The sequence below is a fragment of the Haliaeetus albicilla genome, chromosome 2 (assembly GCF_947461875.1).
Source record: "Haliaeetus albicilla chromosome 2, bHalAlb1.1, whole genome shotgun sequence".
Classification (NCBI taxonomy): domain Eukaryota; kingdom Metazoa; phylum Chordata; class Aves; order Accipitriformes; family Accipitridae; genus Haliaeetus; species Haliaeetus albicilla.
The window spans coordinates 64,932,631-64,947,569 of record NC_091484.1 but is presented as its reverse complement, the minus strand read 5'-3'; the positions used below and the strand labels follow the sequence as shown (position 1 = coordinate 64,947,569).

General features: G+C 39.6%; 1 protein-coding gene across 3 annotated transcripts in view; it reads left to right on the top strand.

Annotated features, from left to right (window-relative positions):
• The window catches only part of NRP1 (neuropilin 1), a 116,663-nt gene that overhangs the window by 37,974 nt on the left and 63,750 nt on the right, over positions 1-14,939 (top strand). For all 3 annotated transcript variants that reach the window (XM_069778105.1, XM_069778106.1, XM_069778104.1), the window contains exons 4-5: positions 9,734-9,915; positions 14,637-14,864. In XM_069778105.1, the coding sequence (XP_069634206.1) occupies positions 9,734-9,915; positions 14,637-14,864 (410 nt within the window). The remainder of the gene's footprint in view (positions 1-9,733; positions 9,916-14,636; positions 14,865-14,939) is intronic.

Below are 14,939 nucleotides of genomic sequence, written 5' to 3'. Positions count from 1 at the left end.
GCACCATCCATGAGTAAGTGTTCCTTGCACTGCTCTTGTGAAATATCATTTAGATTTCACAAAGCCAGGGCTTCTTTAAAGTTGCCAGCTATGCGTATTACTCATGCTGCTTAAGGGTTGTTTGTTAAAGTGGCAATGTACACAACCAAATGATTTTGTGCTGAGATAACGGCCTGCCAGGAAACATGCAGACATTGTATGTGGGTTGATCTCTGAACTACAAACGCTTCTTATTCAGCTTTGTGTGCCTCCTGTGCCAGAGAGCACTTCTAGATGCTATGGCCAGGCACTTTGTCTTTCCAAGTTTGTATCATATGAAAGAAGTAAGGAGAGATGGTTTTCATCTTTAAGTGTTACAACAGACTGCCAGAAGTCTTCTGACCATTGTGAGAATATTTAGCTAATAATGCCACAATTTCAGACACTTTAGGACTCCGTTTTCAATCCAGAAAAGCCTTGACAGCTTTGATCTCCTTTATGTAATTCAAACTCTTTTTTCCTTGGTGACAGCTTAAGAGAGTTTGCCCCCCCCCAAAAAAAAAACCGCAGGAAAAGCTCTAATATGTGTACGTGATTAAACACTAACGAGTCAAAAGTTTCGACTACAAAGCTGTATTTTTTCCAATAACTCCACTTGTTTGTACATATGCCTAGTCGTGTAGCTATACACAGGTTTTAGATTCAGTCTCAGCAAAAATCAATCCACTCATTTACATGTGTCACTTTCAGGCAAGGAAGACCCATAGCGATCATTTATATCAATACAGACTAGGTATATGAAGACACTAATCCCACAGTGGATTTTTCACTTGGCCAACAGTCTGCCCAAAGGGACTGTGGTGCAGAAATCAGGACAAAGGGAAAAACATTGAGAAATATTGAGTTCCAAGTGCCTAACGCTCCATCCTTAATACTCTCTTAATATAGTTCCTAACTGGAAATAAATGAAAATACCCATCATTTTACTGCATTTATAGAGCTTCAGGACATGGTTACCATGGAAGAAAATTGCCATAACTTCTGTTCTAAAGCTGATACGTATGTCTGCAATTTCCTTTCTCCTTTAGCCTCTTTTAGTTTCGTTAATTATGGGTGTTGCTCAGAGAGGTTGTAGACAGCCCACAAGGGACAAATATTTGAGTTTCAAAATTGTGGAACTTACTTTATGTTCTGAACTTTCACAGTTTCTGCAAAAAGCTAAAATCCACTTAATACTTTTAAAAGTCAAGTTCCTAAGATTATGATTAATATACCACATAGATCCCAACAGGATAATTACTAATTAATCAGCAGTTCAAAACTCCCAAATGGAGTACTACAAGGTTGCCATCACTTTAAAGCATTCCTTTTCTACTTTCATGGAAAGAAAAAGAAATCACAATTGATTCTGATCTTCGTTTGATACAACTCTTTCTCTGTTCTTTAGGCATTCGAGGAAGCAAAGCTGAAGCTTCTATCACTTACCAGTTAAGCAGACTTTTTAGTGAATTTAGCAGTACATGCTAACAGTACTAATCCAACCACAAATCATTAAATTAGTTAGGCACATGAAAACAATGTTTAATGGATATAAAGGCACACAGATAGTGTTTGACTCCTTGCAGCAGCGTGAGTGTGTATATATGCATGAGTCTCTGTATGCAAGTAATTTAGTCTAGTTCTCCTACAGAAATCACACAAATGTGTTTGTGAGACTGTGTGAGACTTTGCAGCCCCTTCTTCCAGTCATTCTTTGGCTTAAGAAAACTTCCAAGTTTTGAGCCTCTGTTAAGAAGCTTTATTTGAAACCCACAGAAGCTGTTAGGAATCTTTCCATTATTTCAGGAGGAGCTAGACTGGGCTCTTGTATTTAAAAGACAGTATCTGGCTATCTAGGCTTTGTTCCTTGATGTTTGCAAAATTTCTGGGAGACTGTTGGCACTCAGTCTCTCTCTTCTGTCTCCACATATGTAAAATGAGAATGACAACTTTACCTCAGAGGAATGTTGCAAAGCTTCACTTATAAACAGATTGGCATACTTGGATGAAGTTGCTCAACTAACGAGAAGTTTTCTGATTGATAGGCGTCTCTTGGGAGGTCAAAAAAACAAAAACAAAACTGTATAATTGAGTTTTTGGAAATAATTTTTTTTGGCTTACAAGAACCTACGCTTACGCAAGATGAGTGCTTGTGCCATCTTTTTTCTTTCTCTTATCACCTAGAATATCTTTTGAAATCTAACCATGTCAAATTAGTGGCTAAATACCAAACTAAGCCAAGGCATAGCCCTCACACCTGAAATGTCCGTATGAAAGAATATAAAGCTCGAGGTATAGTGAATAATAAGAAAATTACTTTAAAAAACCCACTTTTTTTTCCAGCTTCTTAAGCCCTTAGCTGGCTCAATGTAGATAAAGTAACTATGAAACAACCAGTAAAAATTAGACTGCATTTTATTTTGTGAAGAACACTGGAAAGTTGGCAAGAGGTAAGATTTTGCAGTGAAATAGGGAGGTGAACAAGTTGTGAATGACTCTAATATCTTCCAGATGGCATATTTTACTTGGGAACTGAGTTTAGAGTAATTAGAGGCATGTGAATTTCCTATAAATACTAAACTTCACCAGTTTGACACTAGAAAGCTCCTTCATCTCTGAAGTCTTTAAACTGCTAAGTGTTTCTTTTTCCCTCACTTAAAGGGGAAGTCATAGATTTGTAAATTTGTCTTATTTGACAGACAGAAACCTTTTTCCATGAAAAGGTAGCATTTTTCTATGCCAGAAAGTTATGAACTGAAGTTCTTCACTGAAGAGGTTTAAAATTGAATGTTTCTTCCCAGAAGAGATTTTCATTTTTATATACTGGGATCATTATATTATAATTTATTACAGTATGTGGCAAGCAGTGAAATCAGTGGAGTTTGCCCTAACTTCAAGATCAAATCTTTTCATTGATAAAATGCTTTTTGCAGATAGGTATGCTGAAGACCTTAGCAGATGAATTTTGCTTTTACTTCCCCCAGGACATTTCAATACTAAAATGGCAAAACCCAGACCACAACCTGTGATTCTTCTTCATTTTCTGCATGACATTGTTACATTCATTCCCAGAGTGAATCCTGGTGTTCACATTTCTGTTGAAGAATTTTCCAGGTTTTATTTGGTCTAAATGGAATAGAACTAAGTAAATACAAAGCAAAATATTCTGTCACCACTTGCACCTTTTCTAGCCATATATCAGTGTAAACTGGCTTAGATCCATTGACATAAAGGGGCTAATCTCATTTGCAGCAGCTAAAGATCTGTCTACTGTTCTCTGTGGAGCTGTATAGATAAAAGTGCAGATATAATCTTTCTTATTTAGTTCAGATCTTCAGTTCTGCCAGTCCCAGGTATTCAAAAGGCATGAGCCAAACAACCAGAAGCATGTGATAAGATGAAGTATAATCAGATTTGAAAATAGTAGTGATTATTTTTATTTCTTCTGGGTTTTGAACTTTTATTGGCTAGGGTACGTTGTATTTCAGATTCCTCTGTTCAGCAGACAATTAGAAGCTTAATTTTAAAATGAAAGGGCAAACCTCAAGGCATTAGATGATTCCAGAAACGAGTGTAATAACAAAACTATTGCTAACACTAGTCGCGATCAAACTGTTACAGTGGGTAACTGCAGATCTTCATCGATGTCTTTGTTACATCTTTTCTCTTTTTCACTACAGCATTGTCTTGTACTAAAATAGACCCTCACTAGTTCATTCTTAATGGAGACCCACTGTCAGTTAATGGCATTAGTAAATTACTGAACAGTGGCCAAATCCCAATGGCCTTATTCCCAGAAATCTCTTAGGTTGACAGGATCTTTGTATGAGTAACTTCAGTGAATTTTGGCCCTGGGTGAAGACCATAAAAACACAAGCTCACAAAAGATCAATGGAAACAAAGGCCCCCCAAACTGACAGGGATTTCAGTAAATTACAAATCGTTAATCGATTGCAAATTGCGTATTTAAATAGCCAGCATTTTAGAGAACTGTGGGATCCAGATGACACGTTGCCTCCCTTAGGGAGCTTCATCCACATCATGAATCCAGTACAAGCAAAACCAGCTTAAAAGCCTCCTGCCATGGGCACTTGTTCCCACCTCCCCCTTTCTCACAGAGTTTGCACTGCCTGGCTGCTGCTAATTCAACTGTATATGTGTCCACACTCAGAGAAATTATCTGTTGGGCTTTCTAATAGACTTAAGAAAGAGAGAGAGTAAGAAAGAAAAAGAAAGAAAGAAAGGAAGAAAGGAAGGAAGAAAGAATTAAAAAAAAGGTCACTTCGCTCATCCTGTCAAAGACACATCAACACCAACAGTTGACTTGGCAGGATGGAGAAAGACTTCTCCATTGAGAAGACTGCACTGTGTTATGGGAGCAAAGAGCCAGGCAGGAATGCACCACGCAGGACTCCGTGGCACCAAGCACACTGGGAAGGGGCTAAAAAAGCAAAAAAAACCCCACAGTTCCCTGCAGTTCCCATGCCTCCCGGTGCTCAGGGAGTACCCATGCCCTGCTCAGGCCTGGTGGCTTGCTGCAGACCCAGCAGTCACCCAGGATCCTCCGAGGGCCACACGCAGCTTTCACCTCCCTCCAGGTGTGTTTTGAGGCCCACGCGTGAAGAGTTATATGACCTCCATGTGGATACATGCGTTGGCAGTCCCAGCTGCCAGGGAAGGCTGACGTGTCCCCGCGGGAGGGGGCAGCCCCTCCAACGCCCATTAGACAGGTCGCCTCGCCAGGGTGGGACACAGGAGGCCCCGGAGAGCAGTCAGGCTGCTTGGAGGCTCAGATGGAGAGCAACCCGACAGATGCTGAGGTTACAGGCAGAAAAACAGCCCGTTTGGGGCCGTGCTTAATTTTTTATTTTTAACAGCATGTACTTCTTTTTCTTCTTGCTAATAAACTGGGTTTAAGGTTGGTGTCCCTTGAGAGCCTGCAGTTCTTAAGCTTTTAGCTCTGGGATACAGATTGCCTTCTGCCACAAGCACCGCAGTAAATCCCACACCTCTAACCCTCAGTCACTAATGGGGCACAAATCCACGGTGCAGAACAACTTGAAACTCTTTATTTAGATTTCCTCTTGCAGTGCCTTCTGTTCAGCTAAAATGGAGCCTTCTGAGGAATAAAGAAAAATTCTTTATAAAATAGAGGCAAAAGAAAGATACATACTAAGAAGCAAATTCTCAGAGATAATCTGACCAGGGTGGATAATTTGTGTCAGGGAGAGATTTAGCAGCTTGGTGGAAGTGGAATCAGAGTGATAAAAGAAACAGAGAGGTGGGAAATCTTTTCATTCTAACAGGTGAATAACTGAAATACTCATAACCACCCTATAGATGCATATCATAGTAGGCTGCAGAAAAATACGGCATATTCAGATGTAAATTATAGATTTATATGCTTCACTGATTGTTTCATAAGGTTAAATGGCAGATATTTAGATTTCAGCTGAATTCTGCATATGTCTTGGGAAGGAATTTTTTTAGGCAAAAGGCATAAGATCTCACTGCCCTAATAATAGGAAAATGCATAGAAGTGGAATGTAGCTTGGCAGAGTGGCTGGCTTCAGCAGCAGGCAGGGCTTTCCAGCACTTTCACTTCACTTTCTGCAGTACAACGTGCTATGGTGCATTTCAGGGGTCGCCAGCACGTTCAGAACTGAAACCAGACATAAGCACTGTTATCACCTACTAGAAACTGGAAATAGAAAATTCACCAAAATCTGTACTCTGCAGCTGTTTATGTTTTTCATTGCCCAGTGCTCATTTTATAGTATTGCTTGGCCTTTTCCTCGAACCCATAACTTAGACTTTCCAAAAAAAAGCAAGTTTTTTGCAATTCCGTCAAGAGTTTGTAGAGGAATTCTAGATTCCCTCATCTTTCCAATGGGAATCTGTCCCAGACATTGTTTTACTGAACCATAAAATTAGGACCATCTAGTAATGGTATGTTCAGACACCAGCTGGGAGGAGTGTGCAAGCTCTGCAGTGCATTTCAGCAGGTTCCCACCTGAGAGCCGCACATGTTCCTTGCACGCCACAGAGGGTGCAAACAGAAAGCAAACAAAAATGGGATATCCAGAAAGACCCAGACAAGCAAAAAGGGAATGCTTTTTGCATTGTGGCATAGTGGTTCCATGAACATATCCACTGATTACCCCCTCTTCTGGGCAGGCATCTCCTATTTTCGCACATGAATTTGTGCTCTAGTCTTTCACCTGAAACTACACTCAATGGTTAGCACCATGTTTATATTTACATCTCTGTGCCATAAACCCTAAAGGACTATAACATTACAAGAAATATTTGCCACACCATTGACAGCAGTAACTGAACGAAGAATTGCCAAGTGGGAAATCCAAATTTGCAAACTCAGTATTCTGGGCTGTGCGCCAAGACTGTCTGGGCGCTGCGGAGGTGACACATTCAGTCTCCTCACAGGGATGCCAATGTGCCAACTGCATCCCTGGCACAGCATCTTCTCTTGACAAACTTATGGAGAAGAACTGCTACCAAGTCCAGAGGGAGATGCAAGCTGCTTTCTGAGCTTCCTTGGCAGCAACTCCATTTTCAAGTTGTGACTGTACTTTCTCCTATTTATGAGAACAGTTGTTTGTGATACACTATGGTCTCTGGTAAGATTTTGAAAAGTGCAAAAATGACAGCAGGACATTGGTTTCCAAGTATAAACTAGTAAAATCCAGAGTAATTTCATTTCCCTAAGAAAAAAATAATATAAATACTCATTTACTGCAGCCCAGATATCAGATGTTGCCGCCAGTGTGGGAGAATCCAAATCCATTTGTTAGCTGCCAAGAGAAAGACATGATCCTTAGAATATGAAGGTTGTAGCACTGATCTCTAAAGCTTCCCCTTTTCAAATCGTACTTCATACCTATTGTCTCACAGCTAAGCCTTTTTCCTGTCTGTCAGTAATTTTTCAAAGCAAAAGAAAAAAACTGAAAAATCCTCCGATCTTCCACAGGGCTGCATGACCTATAACTTGCAAAATCCATTAGAAGACAGCCTTTTAGTAACCAAATTGTGTCATTTACAACTGCACAGCAGCCAGAAAGAGCACCATAAATTACAATTCTGTCACTATAAGGGACAATGGAAAGGTGTGGGCAGGCTATCACTTAAAGGTAGAAACCTAAGAGAGTGGTAGAATTTAATTTGAATATTTTTTCCTGAATTTACTTCATATAATAGCAAAATTGGTACTTACAGGTTAATTATTTTTTTGGCTGTATACAAAAGACTTAGTAAGACTATAGAAGACGGTCTGTTTTTAAGGTGTGGCACAATAAAAATACTGAATTCAAAGTTTTGGGGATTTTTTTTTCTTCTTTCTACATGAAGTAAAAAAGCCTGTAAAAATTTGCTTAGCATTTTTAGTTAAAAATTCTCGTATCATTTAATAATTCAGAAATAGGGTTCTTGATATTAATTTGAAAATTTATCTACTGTTGTGGCTCGAAAGATGGATGGAGCCTGGGAAACTGGTGAAATAATGTCATCATTGGGAGAAGAGCAAAGACTATCACTCAGATGCTGTGGTTTTATGTGGTTACTCTTTCTCTTTAAGAAGCAGTTAATTATTTGGAGAAAGGTTGTCTTGTTAAAAATTCTCAACAGTTGTTTTTTCCCTAAAGTCTAAAAACTAGCAGACTGCATCCCTGAGTACTTCCAATAGGTTTTGCAGGGAACCTAGATCCAGTATTCTTAAGGCTATTTCTAAAGGAAAAAAACAACCAAACAAACAATAAAACCCAAAGAAAAGCAATTCTGAGGTCTTTTTACAAGTGTCCTAACTTTCAAGTCCTGTTATATCATAAAGAAATTATAGAAAGAACAGAAGTCTAATCTGAAAAAATGCAGGCTACTTAAAGTATCTGTAAAATTATCTCAGAAAAAAACATTTCCGCTTTGTATTTCCACCAATCTGAAATGGGACAGTGAACCTAACTAGCTGAGCAATTGCTACTAGAAAAAACAAATACATAAGAGGAAATGCAGTTAACACAATATTTCACATATGTTAATGCTTACAGTTCCATCAGTGTCAGATTTATTTTCTACTTGATATACACCAAAGCTGGCACACAATTTTAACTGATGAGGTAATGTCATTTTTAATTTAAGGAGCCTTAAGCCGTCCACTTTAACTAGTGATATCATCTTTGCAGTTGTCTCACGGGGCTTCATGTAAACATAAGTAATGTGCCCTGGACGGTTTGGAGCAGAGTTGTTAAAAATGACATTGGTCATCATGAAGACATTTTTTTCCTTTGATCTCTTTAAAAACGTCAGGCACACTTTATTGTCCTGTCATTTTTACCTCTTCCTTGTATATTAATATGCTTGGAACATTTCAGTGAACATAACAGTAGAATAAAGGTCTAAACAAATTAATGGCAACATTTTAATGTCAGTCGTAGAAGGATAATGAAAAGTAAATGAGATTGTCTGGCTAACAGCAACTTGTTAAATAAAACAGCAGCACGGCTGAGACACAAAGACAGAGGGGCGGAGAAAAGCCTTTCGCCCGAGTCCGAAAGAGGCCCAGGGCACAGCCCAGGCTCCAAATGCCACCACCTTTTAGGAGAAGATTAAACTGATTCTACAGAGTGTGGCTGCTCCTCCTTCTTGTCCGGGGTCGAGTGGAATCATCTGCTAATAAAACTTAAAAACAGACCTGTCTCCACACCTGCAGCTTCTGCCTCCCTGTGACTTTTATTCTCCTTTGTGTTCTCTTGGCAGGCTCTGTACACCCAGCTACTGGGCTCTCCTCAGCCTCTGAAACCAAATGCGTCAGACCAAGCCCCACGTGTAGGCATCTCTGGTGACAGGGCTGAGGAACCCTAACGTGACTGTCGCTCCCAGGCAGACTTTTGCTACCAATCATTATTGCATTATTATATGTTTTTCCTCATAAAGTCCTTAGGAAGGAAGCAAGTAACCAGGGGAGGATTTGGCCCAGCCTGTTCAGTAATCACATGCTGTACAAGTACGAACATTATAACGTGCACAACTTGATTCAAATACCTAAGCAAAGACAATTTGTAATGAAACTTGTTTTGTCTGAGAAAAAACAAGTGCTGTGACTGATGTGTAGATTCTGTGATTTGCTCCAAACTATTTGTCCAGCTAACAAGGAAAATAAGAGATTTTTCTGCCACTGATCTGAAACATGGTGGAGTTTTGAACAAAATCTAATGTTTAGGGATTTATTTATTATTCTGTGGACATATGTTTGGAGGACAGCATATGGAAATCAAAGTATTGTTCATAAAGAGCTCCAGCCAAAAAGACATTTTTGAATTCATAACAGAACTTCACAGTTTGAAAAGAATGCTATGCATTATGTATTGATAACAACACTACACAGACAAAGGAACACAATTTAATAATACAGAATTGTGCTCATGAGATTTCCTTTTTTTTTTGTTAATTGGTTACTTTAGCTGACATTGTCTGCAAGCATAATGGACACCATTCTTCCTAATAGTTCCATGTTGCCAGATGATGTCTACAGACATAATGTAGTCCATTTTAATTATTTCATTTTGCTTACATCTTTCAGCATAATGCATTTTCCAAGCAAGCTAGCATTTTTCTTGATTATCTATGTTGTGTTATGGTTTCTAAATTAATTAGGTCTCCTTCTTTCCCGGAAGTTAAAAGTTTCTTCCTTCCATTTATCTTCCAGGTATGATTATGTTGAAGTGATTGATGGAGATAATGCTGAAGGACGCTTATGGGGAAAGTACTGTGGAAAAATTGCTCCCCCTCCTTTAGTGTCTTCGGGGCCATATCTTTTTATTAAATTTGTTTCCGACTATGAGACACATGGAGCAGGATTTTCTATCCGTTATGAAGTTTTCAAAAGAGGTGAGAAACAATTCATTGTTATATAGCTTGTAACTTGTGATTTTTGCTTGCATCTAAAAGTACACCGTAATTCTTTGGAATGGGGGGAATGCATGAAAATACTTGGAAGAGAAAATTGTATTACCCTTGTCATTCCAAGGCAGGGCATGTATTCAATGGGTGTAAATCACTATGAATCCAGTGGGTCAGCTGCATCTGAGGATTGACTCCTCTGGGTGTAATGTGATAGTCTTCATCAGCTGGTTTTTTGGACCATCTTAAAACCATTAGCTTTCTTCCCCACCCCCCAACCCCACCTTTTTTTTTTTTTTTTTGTGGTAATAATTACTGTATGATTTACAATGTTATTGCCTTAACAGCACTGTAACCTTCTGAGTCCCTGACTTATTTTGGTTAGTGTTTTGCTCTGCATTCCCAAGAGATGGCTATGGGCTCAGAAAGGACCAGAGTACACATGGGCAGCAGATGATGTTGCTGTTGCTTTCTTTCACAAGTCATGTTTGGGAGGTAAAGGAGAGAAGAAGCTCGCTCTGTTCACTGGCATGACCTGCTGGATTCTTGTGCCAGGAGTTCAGTGCTGGTGAGCACAGATAGCTGTATGGGGCACAGAGAAATCCCAGAGAAACAGACAGTCCAGGATTAACTAGATCTATAGACAGTCCCTCTTTGATAACTCTCTTTCTGAGTCAGTAGCTAGAAAGGCAGTAAGATCTTTTTTTTTGGCATACACCTTCCCTATAGCAGGTTGGAGATAAATAATTCATTTATTCCATGCCTGGAGAATACAGGACCAAAACTCATAATATATAAAAAGACAATAAGCTTAACTTTATAGAAAAAACCCCAACTTCAACATCAATGTTTAGGGCTATATTCACAAAAGCAGCTCAAAACTCCAAATTTCCAATGCACACCACTCCCAGACAGTGCCCCATTTTCAGAAGCAGTTCAAGTCCTTTTAACACACCTAAATCAGAGCCAGATTTTCAACTGCATTCAGCACACTTGCTTGGTGGCAGCTGGACTGTTAATGAGGAGAAGCACAGTAGTGAAGTCTCTTTTCTATTGCATGCTATTGCTGCTCTGCACAGTGCTAACTGGGGCCACAGACTTCTTGTTCACCATCTTCCCTGTCTGTAAATCCACTCTTGGCTCACAGAAATTCTTTTGCTGACCTTCAGGGTCACATTTTTTGAAAGAACTTAGCATCCAAATGACACCAAGCTTTCCTGAAAAAATATGTCTATTTATTTTCATGTCTTTAGGTGGCTAAACTCTTGAAACTGTGTCCTGACGTTTCTCAGTGCTTATGTATTCAGTACCATCTTTCGTAAAGAACAAGGATGAAACACAAGAAGAAGTGAAAGAATGACCTGTGAAACAATCTATATTAGCAACTGAGTGTTTTCAAGAAAAAAGCTTTTATTTATTTCCTAATAGTGTAGTGGCAACTCAGAGCTCTGACAGGAACATTGTGTATATTTCCTTGTGTGGTCATTTACATCTCTCAGTGATATACATTAACCATGTTAAGATGGCATTATGAATGTGATTTTACACACACAGAAGTCAAGAAACTCAAAATTATGGCTCCCAGAGCAACTTTAAGTCTAGTTCATTCCACATAAACTGTATATTAAGGCAGGAAAGTTATCACCAGGTACAGTGTTAGAAAATGCTGTGTGTACACAAAGGATGCAAGTTACAGTTGCCGTGGGAACACAGCCCTTTTTAACTTCTGAGTTAATGCATAGATGCTATTCCAAATTTACATTTTAATATTTGTACCTAATAAAGCTGACCAGTTCACCCTGTTACACAGGTGAAGCTCAGTTGCTCACACTAGACTAATATGCTTTGTTTTAGCATATTCACAACTCAGCTCATCATTTCCCAGGTGTGAGAAGTATTAAAATTATCCCAAGCCCAACGCCCTGTGGTGCTGAGTTGAAGGCTGAGCTGCATTCCAGCACACAGTATATTTTTTCCCATTGTTCCTGTGAGACCATCCTTACTTTTTTAAAAGAAAAACTGCATTATGCTACCTGTGTCCTAAGCTGAATTCTAAACCTGATGCTTAAAATGCTGCACACCATGGAAATTGTAAGGAGAGACCAGCACACATAATGACTCTGATAAATGAAGTATGGGCTTTGAGAGTAGGAGCTGCCTTTACTTCTCATTCAGCTCCTTAGTCAGAAAGACACTGAAGAAGTTGAATTCCAGACTAAAACATGAAATGCATATTGCCCAACATTTAGCCCATCTGAAATGTTCATCATTTTGGCTTCGACAGCCAGCCTATCTTAGGATGGATGAGTAGCCTATTCACTGGAAGAGGATCTACATGGTTCACATTCAACATTCCTAACTTTAGTCAACTAAATGGTGTAAAGTGAAAGAAAAGACAGTGTCAACCAAGAAGGCAAATGATTTTCTGGCTCAGTGACACCTACAGAGAGCAAATGAAATTATATATATATTCCCAATGTCAACTCTTTCTCTTCCTTTGCTCTCTCTATTGCCTCCTCTGTCTCTCTTTCCTTCAGCTCATATCTCTTCACATGTAGATATGAGATGCATACATGAGTTTCTCCACTTCAGAAGTATCTATTCTGTCAGGTCTCTGCTAGAACCTTTTCTGCCAGTTTTCCATGAAGATCACCCCATGGACCTCCTCATAACCTCAGTATTGATTTAATTCCTGGAGCTTCTTCACAGTGTCAATAAAGGGTCAGAATCTGTGGAGGGTATTTTAGTGAGGCAGCTTTTCTGAAAACAGTTTTTGTTTCTTGCACCAGATTGACTTGAACGTGTTTAAAATAAAGCAAGCTGGTATTGAGATACCATGTGTGAGTGTAAGGAGCCTGACGATCGTGCACTCACAGAGCCAGGATCTGGCTGTATTTAATAAAGCAGTAATGATCCTGGCTTACATTTTATATTGCATCTTTTATTGGATTCCAAGAGGAGCACAGAGCACTTTATGCTATGAATGGCATAGCAAAGCTATTTTATCCTGGAACAGCAGCTACTGGTGGGAGTGAGGAGCAACAACCAGAATATAACCCTCCCATACATGACAAGGAGACAAGGGAATGACAGGGAGAGAAGAAAAATATCCGACTAATGTGTAAGGGGGCGATTTAATTATAGGCAAAATGTAATTTCCCAAATTGGAATGGGTCAGGTTACGTGAGCATTAATATCTACATCTTCCAAAATATGCCATGAAGTGTTCTGAATATTGATATGATAGCTCAAGCATTTCCTATCAGTGTCTGTTGAAGGACAAAAATACCTGAACTGATTAAATTCAGTCAGACCTCTCTCTTGCATGCTGAATTTAGCTGGGATGTGGCCAGACCTGTGGGGGGTAATAATGTTTGGCACATTAACAAGGAAAACATTTTCTATGGTGAAATAAGAGTATTCATATATACAACAAGCCAGACTGTTTTCCTTCAATGATCTGTGTTAAGCATTGGAAATCCTCTAAGGCTCCTGACTACAGTCTCTAAGGATGCTGGGTATCCTCATCCAAATTGAAACCTCATACACACTCATCCTCCAACACAGACCTGCCTGTTGCAACCAAAGTGTGTTGCCTGTGTCTTTACTCCATGTCCAAAGACCTTCATCTGAGTCATCCTACTCAAACTCCCCAGGTCAGCTGCTACCTACCAATGGCCCAAATCCTGTAAAATACTTTCCATTAAATTCAGAATGTCAAAAGTCAGAGAGGGTTACCTATGCTGACCTTGTGGGAGGATGTGTGGGCAGTGCCTGCGGCTGACTTCTGAGCACACCTGCAGATGTGGGATCCACAGAGAGGATTCCTGAGGGACCTAAATAAAGGAGAAATGCGATCTGTCAACAAGAGAGGGACTCCAGTTTTAGTCCCCTGTATTCACAAAGGCAAATCCAGTGATGTGGCCTCTTATATCCTTGCATCGTTACTGCCACTCTCCTGCTCCGCCAAGAGCCCTGTTTGGAGCATCCCATTATGCCATGGTGGGGACATCGGGGAAAGCTGGTGTGTCAACATTGACATTAGGTGACTTCTAGCAACACTGCCTGTAATCACACAGTTTATCATGCCTGCACTAACAGCAACATTTTACTGGTGCACCTGTGTCAACACCACTCAGAATGAGTCACTCACCCTTGGTACATGTACGAATTACCTTTCACATTTAGTTTGTCAAGGAGGCATAGGTCACATCTGGCAGAGTTACTGAGTCAGTGCTCCAGGAATCTGAAACCACTACTCCCTCTACTGAATTCACTCACCCGCTTTTGTAAAAAATTCTATTTCACCAATAAAAGCCTGTCAGCCGTAAGATTTAAAGATTTGAGCTTGAAGGGGCTATAATTATTTCTCTAGGGCTCTGTCGAGATTTCTGCAGCTTAGACTTTCATTGTTCCCACATGACTTTGTATTTGTCATAATTTTTTCTAGAGCTGGTACAAGTTTTCATATTGTTCCATACAAATTGAAAATTGGAGATCAGACAGTATATGCGAATTGCGTTTAAAACCTGACTATCAATAATAGGAACAAGCTGGCTGAATGATTAATGCAGCGATTAAAATGAGGTGTTTCATTGAAAAGCCACCTTTGCTGCTGGAGAGACAATACAACCTAATTTGTTTTCCAGCTAACTACTTTGCTTAGTAGCACAGTGTTAACCCAGGTGATTTTTCTCTTTCTCTTACAGGACCTGAATGTTCCAGAAACTTTACTGCATCAAGTGGAGTGATAAAGTCCCCCGGATTCCCTGAAAAATATCCCAATAGCCTTGAATGCACTTATATTATCTTTGCACCAAAGATGTCAGAGATTATACTGGAATTTGAAAGCTTTGAGCTAGAACCTGATTCAAATACTCCAGGGGGAGCATTCTGTCGCTACGACCGGTTGGAAATCTGGGATGGATTCCCTGATGGTAAGAGAAAAATGGACTGTGAAACGCATAACCATTACTCTGTAGTGGGCTGCAGAAGGCATATTCTCATTTTTT